This window comes from Sminthopsis crassicaudata, chromosome 2 (assembly GCF_048593235.1).
Source record: "Sminthopsis crassicaudata isolate SCR6 chromosome 2, ASM4859323v1, whole genome shotgun sequence".
NCBI classification, from domain to species: Eukaryota; Metazoa; Chordata; class Mammalia; order Dasyuromorphia; family Dasyuridae; genus Sminthopsis; species Sminthopsis crassicaudata.
In genome coordinates this window covers 223,768,888-223,785,972 of record NC_133618.1, presented here as the reverse complement: position 1 = coordinate 223,785,972, position 17,085 = coordinate 223,768,888, and the positions used below count along the sequence as shown (strand labels likewise).

Here is a 17,085-nt window from a genome sequence, read left to right as displayed (position 1 = left end):
AGTATATATAAACAAAAGAAAACACTGCCATGATGGGCGTGAGAATTTTACTCTACACGGACTTAATGAAATTCCTCCTTCACAATTTACTAATGAGTTTTTTTTTTTTGTTTATTCTGACCGAGATTGTGAAAAATGCAGACTTCCAAGTTTATTAAATTGCATTGTTTACTTTTAGGATCAAAAGAACACAGATTTAGAGCTGGACTGGATATTGACAGATCTTCTAGTTCAACTCTGGCCTTTAAAGACCAGGAAAAGTGAGGCCCCAAGAGGTTAAGTGGCTTTCTCATGGTTATACACTGAAGTTTTTTTTTTGTTTTTTTTTTTTTATGGTTTCTATGAAGTCTTTTAAAATTTTATCCAGCAAGCTTTTATTACGTTTTTATATATGCCAATCGTGGGCCTTGGAGACAAGGATGAAAACTGAATGGTCCCTGCCCTCAAAGAACTTCTATTCTGTTGAAGGAAATCAACCTGTGCATAAAAGGGTAATGAAAATATTTATAAAGTGGCTCTTGTGAAATCATTTAATGTGAAACTTAGATTTGACAATTGCCCATACTGCTTGTTTTAGGACATTTGTCCTTTTGGGAGGAGAACAAAACTGTAGCATAAAAGGGAAAAAAAGTCCTTGTAAGATGAACTTGTTAAATTATTGTTATGTAAGTATGTCCAAATCCTCAATGACTGCTGTCTCCAAAACCGCCTAATATTTGTGGTGTCCATTTCTAAAAAGATTACATTGAGTTGAATAATTTTTTTTTTAAAAAGTGATCTTAATGTGTTGCTTTAAATTTTTATAAATGGTAATTCATCCTGAAAAATCTGTTAGCATATCAATGTCGTAGCTTAAGAACTGCTGTCTTCTCCCCGAATGACTGTGTCCCAATGTGGTTATTTTCATATATATACATATATACATACACACAAATCTATATTTTGTTACTTTGGATTAAATTATAGATGGCCTTGTAAGAAAAAATCAGGAATGAGACCTGGTTTTGGGCAGGAACAACTCCTTTATTTCTTTTGTACTTTTTTTTTTTTTTTTTTTTTTTTTTTTTACAGTGACTGGTATCATTCGGAGAACATAGAATAGATTTAGTGAATGCTGGTCGAATAAACTAAACTTTGTGTTATAGCAAATAAATAGATTTTTAATTTTGTACCAAAATATCTGTTTTGCTGGTACTACTTTGAAATTTATTGGGGATAATAAAGAATAATGATTGGTGAAGTACTTAAGCATTTTGAGTAAAGGAATCCAATCTGTGCAATTCTCTGTGAATGTGACAGGAAACCCCTAGCTGCTGGCAGACAAAAGGTATACTCTCTTTCCAGAACCACTGCTTGGTGGGCTCCTGGCATTACTAAGCTATTTTGGTGAAACTTGGTGTTCTGCTTCTGGATTAGAATTTAAGTGGGTATTAACCAGACTTCCTTGAGACAGTCCCTCAGAGCAACATTGTAGGATTGTGGTGTTCATGATTGATAAAATGAGACTGGAATTCTCTCAGTATTTTCCAAATTGAAACTTGGGAAAAGTAATGTCCAGAGTGAGAGACATAATAGTCCTACTATATTTAGCCAGGATTGGATCACAACTAGAGAGAAAAAATATTGATAAGCTGGAGGGTGTCTAAAGGAAGGCAGTCATCATGATGAGGAGATGAGAAGTTGTGCCATATGAGGATCGAGGGAAGAAATTAAACTACTACTAAAACAAAATACTCAATTTTAAAATTTTTATTTTAAGAACTGTGGTGTGTCATTTGCATAATAACTAAGAACAAATACTACCTTACCTCAGCAGATGCCAGCTATTGTTATGTTTCATGTACAGTCATTATTTGCATAATATTGTCATTGCTAATATATTGTCAAAGCATAACCACACTCTACTGTAATGCTAGGATTCTTATAGAGGTAGCCCTGGCTGCTTCTCTTTCCTTCCTTAGCTCCATATTGCTCCCATATCTCTGTAATGCTATGCCATCTAAAGGGACAATAATTGATTTTACAAAGCTAAAACATCAGCAAGAAGTGCTTGTGATTAATTGCTGTGTTTACTTGCTTCTTTTCCCTCCACTAAAAAAAGCACATGAGTAATGTTAAGTTGCACATATTAAACCAACATCTAGTAAAACAAAGTGTATGTGGGTAGATGCAACAATAAATATTGTCATTTTATCTTTTTTTCTTGTTTGTTATAACTTTTCAAATCAAATCGCCTTAAGCTTTAAATGGGTAATTGCTGGCAAGTAATAGACTATTATACCCCACAAATCCACTTTTCCCCCCCTTAAAACTGCAAATAACTTTTTTCCTCTTGTAAAAATATATTGTTCCTCTAACAATCTCCAGAGAAAAGTTTTGCTGCCATTGTGTAAAAAAGTTTGACCTAAAAGGAAACATCAGCTATAACCTACATACTATTTTCTGAAGCTCCAAATTTATTCATCTCTTGAGTCTCCTTTTCTTTTTCCCAAAAGCAGAGACCAGCAGGTTTCAGGAAGTTAGGGATAAATTGTAGTGTTGTCGAAAGATGGTGATTACTAAGACCCCCTGCTACCTGGAAGGCTCTGGTTGGTTGATTTTTTTCCCCCTGAACTTGAGAATTCTGAGCTGCATTGGTACTCAGAGCTTAGACAGGAACCATTATGGTCAATCCCCAGTACTGAACTGGCTTAGGTTAGAGATGGAGCAGGTTAAAGTTCAAAAGAGCATTTGTTTCAAAAGAAAAAGAAACTTTTAAGTTGAAGCCTTGATTTTTTTTCAATTTGGTTTTAAAATGTAATTTAATGATTTGCAGTTGCCCATAGATGTGAAAATGCACAAAAGGATCGAGGAAGCTGTCCTTATTTCATTTTTTTTTCTTGACCAAAATTTTTGTTTCCTTCTCAATTCCAGGAATAAGTAGCATCCTCCTCAGATTATGATAAAGCACCATATAATTGTAGGATCTCAGAGTGGGAAGAAACCTGAGAGGTCTTTGTTTTCAATCTGAACTTTTCAGGTAGAACAATATCCCCAGAAAGTTATCTAGGATCCCTTCAAAGAACTATAGTGATGGGCAACTCTTTTAGAAAACAGCACAGTTTACATCGGGGGGAGGGAGTGGAGGGAGGGAGGGGATAATTTGGAAAAATGAATACAAGGGATAATATTATTAAAAAAATGCAAAAAAAAAAAGAAAAGAAAACAGCACAGTTTATTAGAAAGCTTTCCTTCATACTGATATAAATCTTGCTCTCTCCAGCTTCTTCCTGTTATTTCTAATTCTCCCTTCTAATGAAGACAAAATGTAATCCTTCTCTCACACCCTAGTTCTTAAAAAACTTGAAGATAATTGAGTATTTTGTTTTAGTAGTTTAATTTCTTCCCTTGGTCCTCATATGGCAGAACTTCTCATATAATCATCATCATAACTGCTTTCCTTTAGACACCCTCCGGCTTATCAATATTTTTTCTCTCTAGTTGTGATCTAATCCTGGCTAAATACAGTAGGACTATTATGTCCCTCACTCTGGACATTACTTCTTCCATGCATCCTTTGGATTGCATTATTTCTTTTTAAAATTTCATTCTATTAAATCTGTTAAATGTCTTTGAAATCTATTTTACTAATATGTGTTCAACTATTTGGTCCTATGTAATAATAATAATAAAACAGCTGATGGATCTATAGAACTTTGAGGTTCTATAGATCACAACCCCAGTGAGATAAGTAGGACAAGAATTAATATCCCTGTTTTACAGATGAGGAAATGAAATCATTTTGAGGTTAGGTGACTTTCATATAGCCAGGAAGAGTCACTTAGCATTTGAGCCTAGGACTTCAGACCCAAAGTTCAATGTGATTGTGGACACTAAAAAGTCATAGCCCATTTGTTTTTTGTTTTTTTGTTTTTTTTCTTTTTTTCCTTAGACAAGTAGTTTCTTAGCAGGGTCAGTAACCATTTTCCTTGTCCCTCTGTTTTTTGAAGAATGAAACAACCATTATGGCAAACCAGACATTTCTTGGCTGCTCTTTTAGCAGAAAGCTAAAAGAACACATATCGGGTGTTGATGAAGTCCCATCACTTATAACCTGCCTCTGGGGCAGGTTTGTGATATTTGTTGAGTCCATCCATTTTCTCCTCTTTAGGGGATCAATGGCATTCCTGCCATGATACTGCTTCTTTTCCTCTCTTTGTTGAACTCAACTCAAATGGTCTTCTAGTTTGTGGATTTATTCATTTGAATATGATAATGTATATGAAGATCTTTGCAAATGCTAAAAGTGTGATATAAATGTTAGTTATATGTGATGCTGCTCAGTTCTTTATTTCTTTTGATAAGTTTGTTAGTTTCCATATTCCAGTTAAATCAAATCTACTCAAATCTCAGACTTCTCTCATTGCATTAAAGTCTTTGGTTTCCTTTGTTTCCTTCTCATGATTTTTGTATTTCATAAGTTCATTGTTCTAGAGCTGGTAGAAACCTTAAGTTCTATTCAGTCTACCCTGCATCACCTGGGAAAGTTAAGTGCTCAAGATCACTCAGGGAGTAAAATGTTAGAGGTGAGATTTAAATCTAAATCTTTGGACTCTTCAACTAGTGCTCTGGCCACTGAGGTTCTGAATTTTGTCATCTCTTATTGTCTCCTTTGTTTGATTTGTCCGGTGTATTTTTATTGCCATTATTTGATACAAACCATCTCTGGCCAAATGCCTGTCGTTCTTGTGTCTTAATCTCTAGCATAGAAATCCACATCCTGTACCTTCTTAAGTAGTTGTTTCCCAAGTTTGCTTTTGTCTTCTGAAGCCTAACCTTCGATCAGCAATGGTGATGAAAGTGTCACCTGTACTTCAGAAGTCTTAAGTTTCCTGCCTAGAATTCACAGTCCCTTGTAGTACTTTCCAGGGTCCTTGTAATATTGTTTGTCCCAAGAGAAATAACAAGGATTGAGCAGTAATGATCATGGTTAGGTACTGATAGAAGCTAGACCCTGATTTAAGTAACTCAGCAGAGTAGAATGAATTTACTGGTTATTAGTTCATGTTTTATTAGTTCATATTTCCTGGGGACAGTGAATCATCATGCAGTTTGTTCCAAAAGGTCCCTGTTTTCACACTCTTTCATGGCATGGAATCATCAGAAATCCTATATAGTATCCACAAGAAATTATGACTATAAAACAGTACTAGTAAATAGTTGAACACGGTTTATTATATGATTATAATTTTCCATAAGTTTTACTTGGATGTTGAGACAGAATGGAAATTCATCATAGAAGAGATTATTTGTATGTGAAGAAACACAAGCCTATTGTATTGCATTCCATACATATGTGATGATAGATATCCCTGTCAGCATTCCAGAGTACTAGGCTTAAATAGGTAACTTTTTGCTAGTGGATACTTTGTGGTGTGTCTTAGTAAAACTAAGAGAACACCAACCCCACCCTTTTAGATTAGTCTGGAATTTGGAAACTGGTTTCACCTATTATTTATTGTGAAATATTGGGTAATCACCCATGCCTTTCTGGGAAAAATTTCCTTTGTCATTGACAGAGATTGTATTAGAAAAATTTTTTATTATATCAGTATGCTGAAAGGAGTAGGAAAAAAAATAACCCAGCAATTGGAAACTGAAAAGACAAGATCCATTAAAAGATTGTCCTCTTAAAAAAAAAAGCCACCACTCAAAAAATCCAACAAAAACAAAAAAATATGATTTAAGAATTAACTATTCTAAGTTTTATGGGAATAATTTTTTTTTTCCTTAAAGGTGGCTTTCTAGAGGATGACCATAGAAGACCTTCCAGATCTTCCCTCAGAAGGAAATTCTTTGATTGGAAGATACCCATTTTTATTTTCAGGTTCTGATACACCGGTTATCTTTTCAGTTTCTGCAGCACCAATGCCTTCAGACTGTGGTATGTAGTGTAGTCATTTTAACTTTCTGTAAACTGGCAAATTGATTTTTTTCAATCATTCTAAAACTATGTACAGTATCCTATACAAAATTCAAAAGCTCTCTTTTTATTATAGTTTACTTTCAGCTTCTGCATTCCCATACTGATTGCTTTATTTCTTATGTCAACACTTGCATTTCACTTAAAAATGTATATATTTATTTTAATCAATAATAGCAGACTTCCTGAATTTGCAATTTAAAAAATGACATAAACTTTCAGAATTTTTCTGAGATTATAGAACATTAGAAGTAGAATATTATTTTATAAAATAGCAAAGGGCAGTGGAGGGTGACAGCTTTTTATGAGATCTATCTAAGCTAAATCATCCCAAAGAATAAGTGCACACAAAAACAGAATAGATATGCCATCATTTTTGTTATGATGCTATAGATGTAGCGATATCTTCTCAAGATGTCAGAGGAGCAAGATAATCTTATAGAACCTTTCCAGAAAAAGGCTTTAATGTTCTTAAGAATTATTTCATCATTTATAGATTTTAATGACAAGAATAATATGTCTTGGAAAGGTGAAGATCAATTTGGTAAAATGGTGAAAGATCCCAATTTTGCTAAACATTTGAGATGTAATTTTGGTTCTTTAGGAAGAAACATGTTTTAAGGAGACATGAGTTTTTAACATTGTGAGTGAACAAATAAGTTTTATTCACCTTTATCTTAGCAATGTGTCTTTCCTGAAATTTAAATTTTCCATTGTGTACAGATTTTATTGTGCTTTTTAACTATAAAGTTACATGTATTATAAAAAGATATAGTTTGATATCATTAACAATTTCTAGTTTGCAATCATAGCATTTTAGAGTTGAAAGAAGCAGGGGTATACTTGGAAGGTTAAATTCATTGTTGGGAGAATGAGACTTGGATTTCCATTTTTACTCTTTCTCAGACTAACCTGGGCAAGTCCCTTAATTTCTCTGGGCTTCAGTTTCTTCATTTGTAAAATTGGCATTGGACTAAGTGAATTCTGTTGAATCTCCCTTCTAGCTCTGTAATCTGTGAAACTTATTATAATGAGTGTTGGGGATTGATTTTTGTTGCTTATCTTTTAAAATAATATTTTCCTCTTTTAAACAGAGTTTTCTTTTTTTGATCCTAATGATGCATCGTGCCAAGAAATCCTTTTTGATCCTAAAACATCAGTATCTGAATTATTTGCCATTTTAAGACAATGGGTTCCCCAAGTTCAACAGAACATTGATATTATTGGGAATGAGGTAAGGAATGTATACTTATTATTAAAATATAATACCTAAATTTGGGGATTTTACTAGAATTATGTTTGTTTAGTAAGTAGTATCCTATTTCAGGCCTCATAAGAAAGAAAGTTGGTAAAGAAAACTTAATCATGCTAAATTGTAAACACTATTTTGTCAGGGGTAATGGCTTATTTATCCTTACAATAATGCTCTAAATACTGTAGGCATTTAATAAATGTTTCTTATATAAAAGATCCCTTTTTCACCCTAATGTTTTACTTATACTTTGTATTCATATGTTCCTTAATGAAAATCTTATTCTCTTAGTGAAACTGAGTTCTTGAGAATGTAGCTAGGTGAACTCAAGCTTGGTTAGTTTCTAATATTTTCTAAATTTAACAGTTTCTAAATTTTTTTGAGGATAGTCCTGGTCATTGTTTCTATGACTCTGAGGATTGTTCTAGTATAGAAAGGTAATCCTACAAATCCTACAAAAATGATTTGGTGATGAAACTTTTGTCCAAGTTAACCTATGAAACAGTAGAAAATAGAGACTGACCCTTGCTGTCCTTTTGTGGTGGCAGTGGCATTAGAAATGGTATTTAAAAGAATGAAGTTAATGACATTGGAAAGAATAACTGGGCCAGACCAAGTATACACAAAAGAAAAATGTTTTGGAAGGAAACCAATCTTAAAAACATCAAGAGGTTTATGTTCAAGTTTCAGTCTGCAAGAGGAAAAAATAATGAATGAAGGGAATAAAAATTTACTACTTATTTAGAAAGAGGTGATGAAGGCAATGTTGGTAACTATTGACCCCCATGCCTAACTTCCTATTTTCCCAAAATCTGTGGAAATTAAAGGGTTTTTCATTGATGAAACTATGAGAACAGAATGGGCAATTTTTTGAAAATGACTTTCTATACCATCTTCAGTCATGCAGTTGCTTGAAAGATGTAGTGAATGCAAGATTTTGCTCTATTGTTGATTAAAAAAAGATTTAGTATCATAAAATGTAGCCTTAAAAGTTTTCCTCTAAGATCACACACATTGTGTGTTAAGATCATACAATGGATTCAGCCACAGAGATAATTTTGTTCATCCATCCTATATCAGTATTAGATGGGTCATAAATTAATGATAAAGTCCTTGCTAAAGTCCTCACTTCTGTCAGAGGCTTCTTGTGAAGTACTGAAATGGAAGGATTCTCTATAGATGGTGAGATCCTGTAGACACGACCATTTGCAGGTAGTCTTGTTTTAAGCCTGAAAATAAATAAAGGGCATCTATCTTCTAATGAGCTCCATGACAAGTCAACAGAAATGGATATAATAGATTACAAAGGAAAAACCAGAGATGAAAAGGCAGCATGTTAGTGAGTGAAAACGACTGTTTGTAATCAGAGGCATTGCAATTGTATCCTGATCCAGGTGCTTAGTAGTTGTGTGACCTTGAAGAAGTCATTTCATTTTTCTTGACTGAAACCTGATCTCCTCACTTATAAAATGAAGCAATTGAACTTCACCTCTCAAATTGTACTCCTTTAATTATGCTTTCTGTCCAGAAAATTTAATAAGATTTGGTTGGATAGCTCATTGAATTTGTCTTATCAGTATAATTTGAGAAAGTATTATATAAGGACATTGCATTTGGTCCAGAATTGGAGAGTACAAGAAAGCAATTTGGGTACATCTGAGAAATCTTTTGTACTTTTAGATTCTTTTCTGACAGAAACAAAAATAAAAACATCATTTTATTTTAATTGTGTAATGTCACAATCTCCAGAAAATCATTGTCAGTGACCTTTAGAGGGCAAGGGAGGAGATACATGATGGACCTAAGTAGTATAAACTACTTTATTAGGTCTTGAATAATTGGAGGGAATGTCTGAAATAATGTGATCAGATATTCATTTGAATATTGGGATGTGTACAAAGTAGAGCGTCGTCTCCTAGTCGGGTTGTTTGGGAATGCAGCCCAAAGCGGGTGGTAAACTCCATCTAAGGCTAAATACCAGCACGAGACTCAACAAGTACCGTAAGGGAAAGTTGAAAAGAACTTTGAAGAGAGAGTTCATGAGGGCGTGAAACCGTTGAGAGGTAAACGGGTGGGTCCGCGCAGTCAACCCAGAAGATTCAACCCAGCAGTCCCTGGCCGGCCGTGCTGGTGGTTTCTGGCGGATCTTTCCCGCCCCTCGTTCTTCCCGACCCTCGGCAGTGGGCAGGGCCGGGGTGAGGTGCCGTGCCCCCCGACGGAGCCTGGCCGCATTTCCACCGAGGCGGTGCGCCGCGACCGTCTCTGGGACGGCTGGGAAGGCCAGGCTTTTCCCTGGGCAGTAGTATCACGAATGTAGGCAAGTTTTATTTGATCATTTAATTTTTCCTCAGTTTCTCTTTAGGACATTTGGTGTATATCATTTCTGGAGTATTCATTAAAAAATTACTCATTAAAATGAGCTGTTAGAAGCACATATTGTGTAAGAAAAAAAGGTCAGGGTAAGATTGAAGAAGTGGAATCTATAATCCTAGATTTATAACTTATTTTCTCTCTGACTACTATAAATTAAGGACACTAAAATAATTGCCTAAATTGAATTTAACAACACTTTCTCATTTAATCCAGGATAGTGTATTATTTTATTATTCATATTTCTAGATTTGAGATGCTCTCAGGAACTGAGATCATTATTTTTTCAAGCAAATTTGTGATGAAGATAGAAGTATAGAAATGTTCTCTAATGTAGGGATAATGCCCTCTGTAATACAATGACAATTGTTGAATTGGAAAGATTAGATGATACGTTTTGATGAGCATGAATGAGCAGAGGAAACTTCTATAAAAATATAATTGTGTGAAATCTGATTATGAGGAATATAATTTCAAGGAAGGTTTCAGCATAACAAAGCCACTGGCTTTGATTATTATATAGTCAAAGAAATTTTATAGAAATAATTGCCCTTATGGCAGGTTGTAATTCTACTATAGCTAAAAAACGCTTATGTTTTTTAGAGATTAGGCTGGGATTTGTTCTGTTGTAGTTTTTCTCTTGACTGCTGTGACTTAGCATCACCTGTTTTAAAAAATGTTTTCCTAAAGAGAGAGGCTTTAATTTGGTGCTCTCTCAGACGGGGCCTTCTTTTCTTTAGTTTTGGTACTATCTGGTAGATATTCCTACTTTCCTGGATCTATTATTGTTTCAAAGATTTGTCAATAAGTAAGTATCAGTGGCTCCCTGTTTATCTCCAGGATCAAATATAAAATCTTCTGATTGTCTTTAAAATACTTCATTATAAAACAAACAAATCCTTTATAACTTATCCACATCTATCTTTCCCATTATCTTATATCCCTTCTACCTATTCTACAGTCTTATGACACTGACCATATTCTACAGTCTTATGACACTGGCCTCCTTTCTATTCCTTACAACAAAATATTCTCATCTCCTACCTGAATTTTCACTGATTATCTGCTATTTAGAATTCTCTCCTCATCTTGGTTTCCTGGATTTCTTGGCTTCCTTTAGATCTTGGCTAAACTTTTGCTTTATGCAAGAAACCTTTCCCTGTCTCCTTGGTGTCTTTCCCCGAGATTATCTCCAGTTTATCCTCTATATGTATTGTTTGTTCACAATTGTTTGCATATTGTTAACCTTTACTAGCCTGTGAATTTCTTGAGAAGGGGACTGTCTTTTGTCTGCCTTTGTGTCTCCAGTACTTAGTGCAGTCCTTGAAACATTGAGGCACTTAATTAATACGTGTTGTTTTGACTATAAAATGGCTGGCGCAATGGGTAGAGTGACCTGGTATTTTTTATTTTGGTTAACATTACACCCTTTGGTATTTAGAGAGGACTATTTTTACCTATGTTGTAACATGTTTTACCTTCTTTTTGGTGATGTCTATCATGATAAAGATTGTTTCATGAGATTGGATTGAAAAGTTATTTGAGGAATTGTTAGTTCTGTGGGAACATGTTAGTTAAACACTAAATTGAATATATTGGACTAGTTATGTTCTTGAGTAAATTGATTTAATTCTTCTAGATTTATGTTAATTTAAAAACAACACCAGTAACAACACTGATTTTATTCTTACTGGTTGTTTAGATTACTAGCTATGTTCTTGAGTAAATTGATTTAATTCTTCTAGATTTATGTTAATTTAAAAACAACACCAGTAACAACACTGATTTTATTCTTATTGGTTGTTTAGATTATCAAGAGAGGATGTAATGTTAATGATAGAGATGGACTGACTGATATGACTCTTCTCCATTATACCTGCAAATCTGGAGCTCATGGTATTGGTAAGTATATAGCAGATTTGTTGACTGATTCCCTTTTTAGGACTTTGGAAGTAGAATATCAGATCAAACTACATGTTCCTGGCCTTTATTGGCTATAAAGTCATATCTTAAAAATGGAAATCACATCTACCCACATTTTCTTTGTGGAAAGAATGCTGACTAATATATTAAGCATAATATGGAGAAAGAGAATTCTGTGAATGTTGGGAATTCCTGATGAAGTAGGGCCAAGTTTAAGATGATCCTGATTATTTAAAGATAAATTCTACATATTTTCTGTTCTGCCAGATAATTTTCTATTAAGTTTCACAAATTGCATTTTTTTTCCTTGTTTTAGTACACATCTTGGTCGGTCTCTCTCTGTAGATTGCTTGACACCTATAGGACAAATTGTTGAAATACAGTAATCATTCACCTTTTCTGCTCCAGAATGGGAACAATTGACTGAGTTTAGTGTTTTGCTTCACTCCGAGATGGTCTTAGAGTTAAGTGGGTTTTAGAGAGGGTTTACTTAAGTCATGTTATGTGTATCATGTTATTGATTTACTTAAAATGAATTTCCAGAATATCAAACAAATGCATATTCAGATTGTAAATACTGATAAGTAGTATTCCAAAGACAATTATGAAGTTTTATATTATCTGTCTTCTTAATTAGTGTAAATAATAGAGACCTGCTCACTTATAACTGCCCAAAGTTTGTTCTCATGTCTCATATGGAGGCTAGTGTATGTTTACATTTTTTGGCTCTTAAAAGGGAAGAAAAATTGATTGGGAGTGTTTTGTTTTGAAAAATACTCAGTTTTGAGGGTATCATTTTGAAATGTACATGTTTTAGTATGCTATTAAGGATCTGAAATTTATTCTTTAATTCTTGATTTCATAGTGAATTTTCAGCTCAGAATTTCAGTAGCACTTTTTAATTATTTGAATCATTGAAAAATATAATCATTAAGACATGATATATTTTAAAGAATGATGTGTTACAATTTATATTGTTAGAATATTTTTGTAACAAAATATGTAAGTTAGCAATCTACATTTGGATGATTTTTCTTTTTAAAATTATACATATTTTATAAAATAGCTTTTTTTTGGCTTGTGCTTTTGGTATGGATAATAAGATGGATCATTAGTGGCATATACAATTTTTCTTATCTGGTGAAAATTAATTTGAAAACTTCTTTTTTAAGGTGATGTTGAAACAGCTGTAAAATTTGCCTCTCATCTCATTGAACTGGGGGCAGATGTCAGTTTGAGAAGTCGCTGGACAAACATGAATGCTTTGCATTATGCTGCTTACTTTGATGTCCCAGAACTTATAAATTTAATTTTGAAGGCTTCAAAACCAAAAGGTAAGTAATGTCAGAACATCATCATTATTCATTATGCATCCATTGAGTAAAAAGGATTAAGTACGCTAGGCATTTTAATAAAGTGGTAAAAGTTCATAATTGGAAGATATTGTACTTCAGTTTTTAAAAACTAGACTTGTGATTTCATTGTGAGATCTTCCAGTGAGCAGCTTTTTTTAACTGCAAATTGCCACTTTTCTGGGACTTTATAGTCTTAGGGAAAAATGCATCAGGCATTCAGAAGTTAAGTTACTTTTCTAGATTCAAATGGAATAGTTACCTGTGATGGGACTTGGACCCAGGTTTTCCTGATAGCGAGGCCAGTTCTTTATTGTCTGAGCCATGCTACATTATAAAAGGCGATGTGATAAGTTTCTTGGGGAATGACCAGCATATATTGGCTTGTTTGGATTGGAGGATTAAAGCAGGAAGTGACAAGATGAATAGTGTTGTTGATAAAACTTTGAGTTAGTAAAATGCTTGGAAGCCTAAGTTAAATGTCTGAATTTGATGTAATAGGTAACTACTGTAGCTCCTTGTGTATAAGAATGACAAGATGAGATGATCTCCAAAGGAGGTTTTTTTTTTTTTTAGTAAGTTGGCATAAAGTATGTTGAGGGGTGGGTAGGAAAGGTAGAGATGGGAAGGCCATTGATGGGTATTCCATATAGAAATCTGTTTCAGTAGTAGTCTAGAATAGAATTTATGAGTGTTTGGGAATAACTTTGATTCACTATTGGCCTTTTTAAAGAGCTTCCTTTATTTCTTCTCTGACTTCTTCCATTCAAGAAATAGAATTGAATGAATTGAACTTAAGGAATGGAATTTAATGAATTGAATTTAAGGAATGAAATAATGACTGTGAACCTAGAGTCACATATTGTATTGCTCTGGTGGTATTTGCAGAATCTTTAAAGTTTGCAACCACCCACATCATCTTTAATCCTCACAAAAGTCTTATGAAGCTAGCTGCTACAGGTATTATTATTCCAATTTCATAAATGAAGAAACTGAAGCTCAGATAGGGATAGAATTAAAAACCTCAGAGGCATAACCACCATGGGAGGTAAGTACCATTTTAGCACCCTTTTACAGTTATGGAAACTGGATTAATAGATTAAGTGGTTTGCTCAGGGTCATACAGATAGCAGATGTCTGTCATCAGATTTGCACTCAAATCTTCTGTTTTAGGCCCAGCACTCTTTTTTTTTTTTTTTTTTTTTTTTTAAATTTTTTATTCTTGTCTTTATTTTCATTCTCCACTAAAAGGTGATATAGACTTAAGACTCACTGTTATTTATACACATGTATAACACAGGGCACATTATTCTACAATGAATCAATAGATATTACAACAAAAAAAATTCATTAAAATAAATAAATAACTACATAGATTCTCACTTTGGCTCCATGAAATTGTGCATTGCTAAATTGGTTTAAATATAATTCTTTATAAGAATAAATTAATATATGATCAATTATTCTGATTTGTTCATTTTCTTTTTTTTAATTTTTTAAATTAATTTTTATAATTATAACATTTTCTTTGACAGTACATATTCATAGGTAATTTTTTTTACATTATCTGTTGTACTCCCTTATGTTCCAAATTTTTCCCCTCCTTCCCTCCACCCCCTCCCCTAGATGGCAGACATTCCCATACATATTAAATATCTTATAGTATATCCTAGGTACAATATATATGTGCAGAACCGAATTTTTTGTTGTTGTTGTTGTTGTTGTTGTTGTTGCAAAGGAAGAATTGTATTTGGAAGCTAAAAATAACCTGGGAAGAAAAACAAAACAGTGCTCACAGTTTACACTCATTTCCCAGTGTTTCTTTTCTGGATGTTGCTGATTCTGTCCATCATTGATCAATTGGAATTGGATTAGCTCTTCTCTATGTTGGAGATATCCACTTCCATCAGAATACATCCTCATATAGTATCATTGTTGAAGTGTATAATGATCCCCTAGTTCTACTCATTTCACTCAGCATCAGTTGATGTAAGTCTCTCCAAGCCTCTCTGTATTCCTCCTGCTGGTCATTTCTTACAGAACAATAATATTCCATAACATTCATATACCATAATTTACCCAACCATTCTCCAATTGATGGACATCCATTCATTTTCCAATTCCTAGCCACTATGAAAAGGGCTGCCACAGACATTTTGTAGGCCCAGAACTCTTGACTATTGTGCCACCTAATCATATCACCTGAATCACAGTTCAATTCAACTCAAAACATTTAGAGAACAATTAAGAGAGTTCTAAGGGGGTAGTATATCCCCAGTATTATGAGGATATAAGGACAAGCATGACATTGTTTTTGCCCTGAAGGATCTTATATTTTTTTTGGAATATTCAACTCATATAGATAAATAAGTACAAAACATACACAAAAAGAGATTCAGAGTAATTTTTGTAGGGCCATGTGTAAAACTGGGGTATCAGAAAAGGCCTCTTGGAGGAGGTGGCACTTATAGATTTATACATAGATGTAGGGCTGAGAGACTCCCAGAGGTTTTCTGGTCCTGTGCACTCTTTTTATAGATAAGATAATTAAGGCCTATGGAGGGTAAGTATCTTTTGTAAGTCCACACAAGTGGGCTATGACCTATGTTCTCTGAATCCAGAGCTCTTTTGATTTTTATGTTGCTATAAAGAGTTAAGATATCTAAGAGGAAGAAATGAGAAAGGAGAGCACACAAATTGTTGATTTTGCATATATATTGTCTTTATTCATCTGTGTACATGTTGTTTCACACACGGATATTTTGTGCTCTTTCAGCCCTCAGTATATTATTAGGGAGAAAGACTTAATTAGATATTCACCTGACTGTGATAGATCTCTTTATACTTTTGCAGTGAGGTTTATTATCAGGATAATGAATGTACCCAGTTATGTTCTCAGGGATGAGTGAAAACATCAGATAGATTGTTAAGTATAGGTTTGACACTCAAGCCCTTGATTTTAGAAGTTTTCCTCTATATAAGAGGAGCATAAGGTGGATTGTCAAACATGTATGTGACCCACAGCCCTCCCCAGCACAACCTGAATTAGATTAAAATGTAATCTGGGAAGATGGTGGAGTAGGAGAGAAAAAATTCCAAGCTTTCCATGTTTCCCTCACAAACAAAACAAAATTGTATCTAAGGGTAAACATAGATTGGCAAAAAAACAAATAAAAGACATGGGGCAGAACAAAGGTCCTATTGGGACAATCTGAGAAGACCTGAAGAAAGATGTCAGGACCTAGCTTAAGTTGCAAACACCTTAAGGCTAAGCTTCACAGAAATAGCAAGTGGGGAGTCCTGAGGCTAGCAGGGTTCTGAGGTAGCATTACTGAAATCATAGGAACTTTAACTTCTTATCAGGGGAGCCAGTGGTGTGAGTCCTGGATGACTCTCTTGATAAAAATGCCAATCCTAGCTGTGCAGCAGAGGTAAGGTCCTGGGCAATGAGGAATCAGGACACCTGGAAAATGCAGAAGCAGTACTCTGCTGGCTGTGGGCACTTGCAGGAGGGTGGAGGTTTGGTTTGGGATTCCAGGTCCTCCTCATTCCAGGATTAGAGGTGGTTATAATACTAAGTTTTCATTTAAAAAAAATGAGCAGGCAAAGGAGAAGGAATCTCGTCATACAAACTTACTATGGGAACAGGGAGGACCAGAGTTCATCTTCAGAAAAAAATAATGAAGAAAGAAAAGCCACTCTTAGCCTAAAAAATAATGTTAAATTGCTATCTGCCCAGAAAAAATTTATAGAACTCAAAAGAGACTTTAAAAATCAAATGAAAGATTGAGAGAAAACTTTAAAAAAGAGAAATCATCCAAGAAAAACAAGATGAAAAGAAAGTCAACCAACTAGAAAAGGAGATCCAAACTCTTAAGAAATTAATTCTTTGAAAAATAGAATTGGTCAAGGTGAAACTAGGAAAGCTATGAGACCAAGAAATAACAATACAAAATATAAAGAATGAAGGAATAGGAAGTGTGAAATATAAGAAAAACAAGAAATCTGGAGAACAGATCAAGAAGAGAAAATATAAAAATAATTGGACTACCTAAAAGCTGTAACTAAAAAGAGAACCATTATACAAATAATATGAGAAACAATCAAAGAAAATTGTCCTGGAGTGATAGTACATGAGGGTTAAGTAGAAATAGGGAAAAAAAATCTACAAATCACCTCAGAGAGATATTACTAGGGAAAAAAAATGAATGTTGTTGTTAAATTTT

General features: G+C 34.0%; 1 protein-coding gene across 25 annotated transcripts in view; it reads left to right on the top strand.

The window, feature by feature from the left end:
- CLIP4 (CAP-Gly domain containing linker protein family member 4) overlaps positions 1-17,085 on the top strand; it is a 130,797-nt gene that overhangs the window by 35,271 nt on the left and 78,441 nt on the right. For 21 of the 25 annotated variants that reach the window (XR_012486187.1, XR_012486186.1, XM_074288279.1 and 18 more), the window contains 4 exons: positions 5,776-5,923; positions 7,057-7,196; positions 11,393-11,486; positions 12,680-12,841. Coding sequence is in view for 23 of the 25 variants with exons in the window: in XM_074288279.1 (XP_074144380.1) it covers positions 5,791-5,923; positions 7,057-7,196; positions 11,393-11,486; positions 12,680-12,841 (529 nt within the window). In the remaining 2 variants the exon portion in view is untranslated. Of the gene's footprint in view, positions 1-178; positions 492-5,775; positions 5,924-7,056; positions 7,197-9,224; positions 9,532-11,392; positions 11,487-12,679; positions 12,842-17,085 lie in introns of those variants that run through there. The other 4 variants (XM_074288287.1, XM_074288286.1, XM_074288277.1 and 1 more) reach the window with 3 other exon arrangements.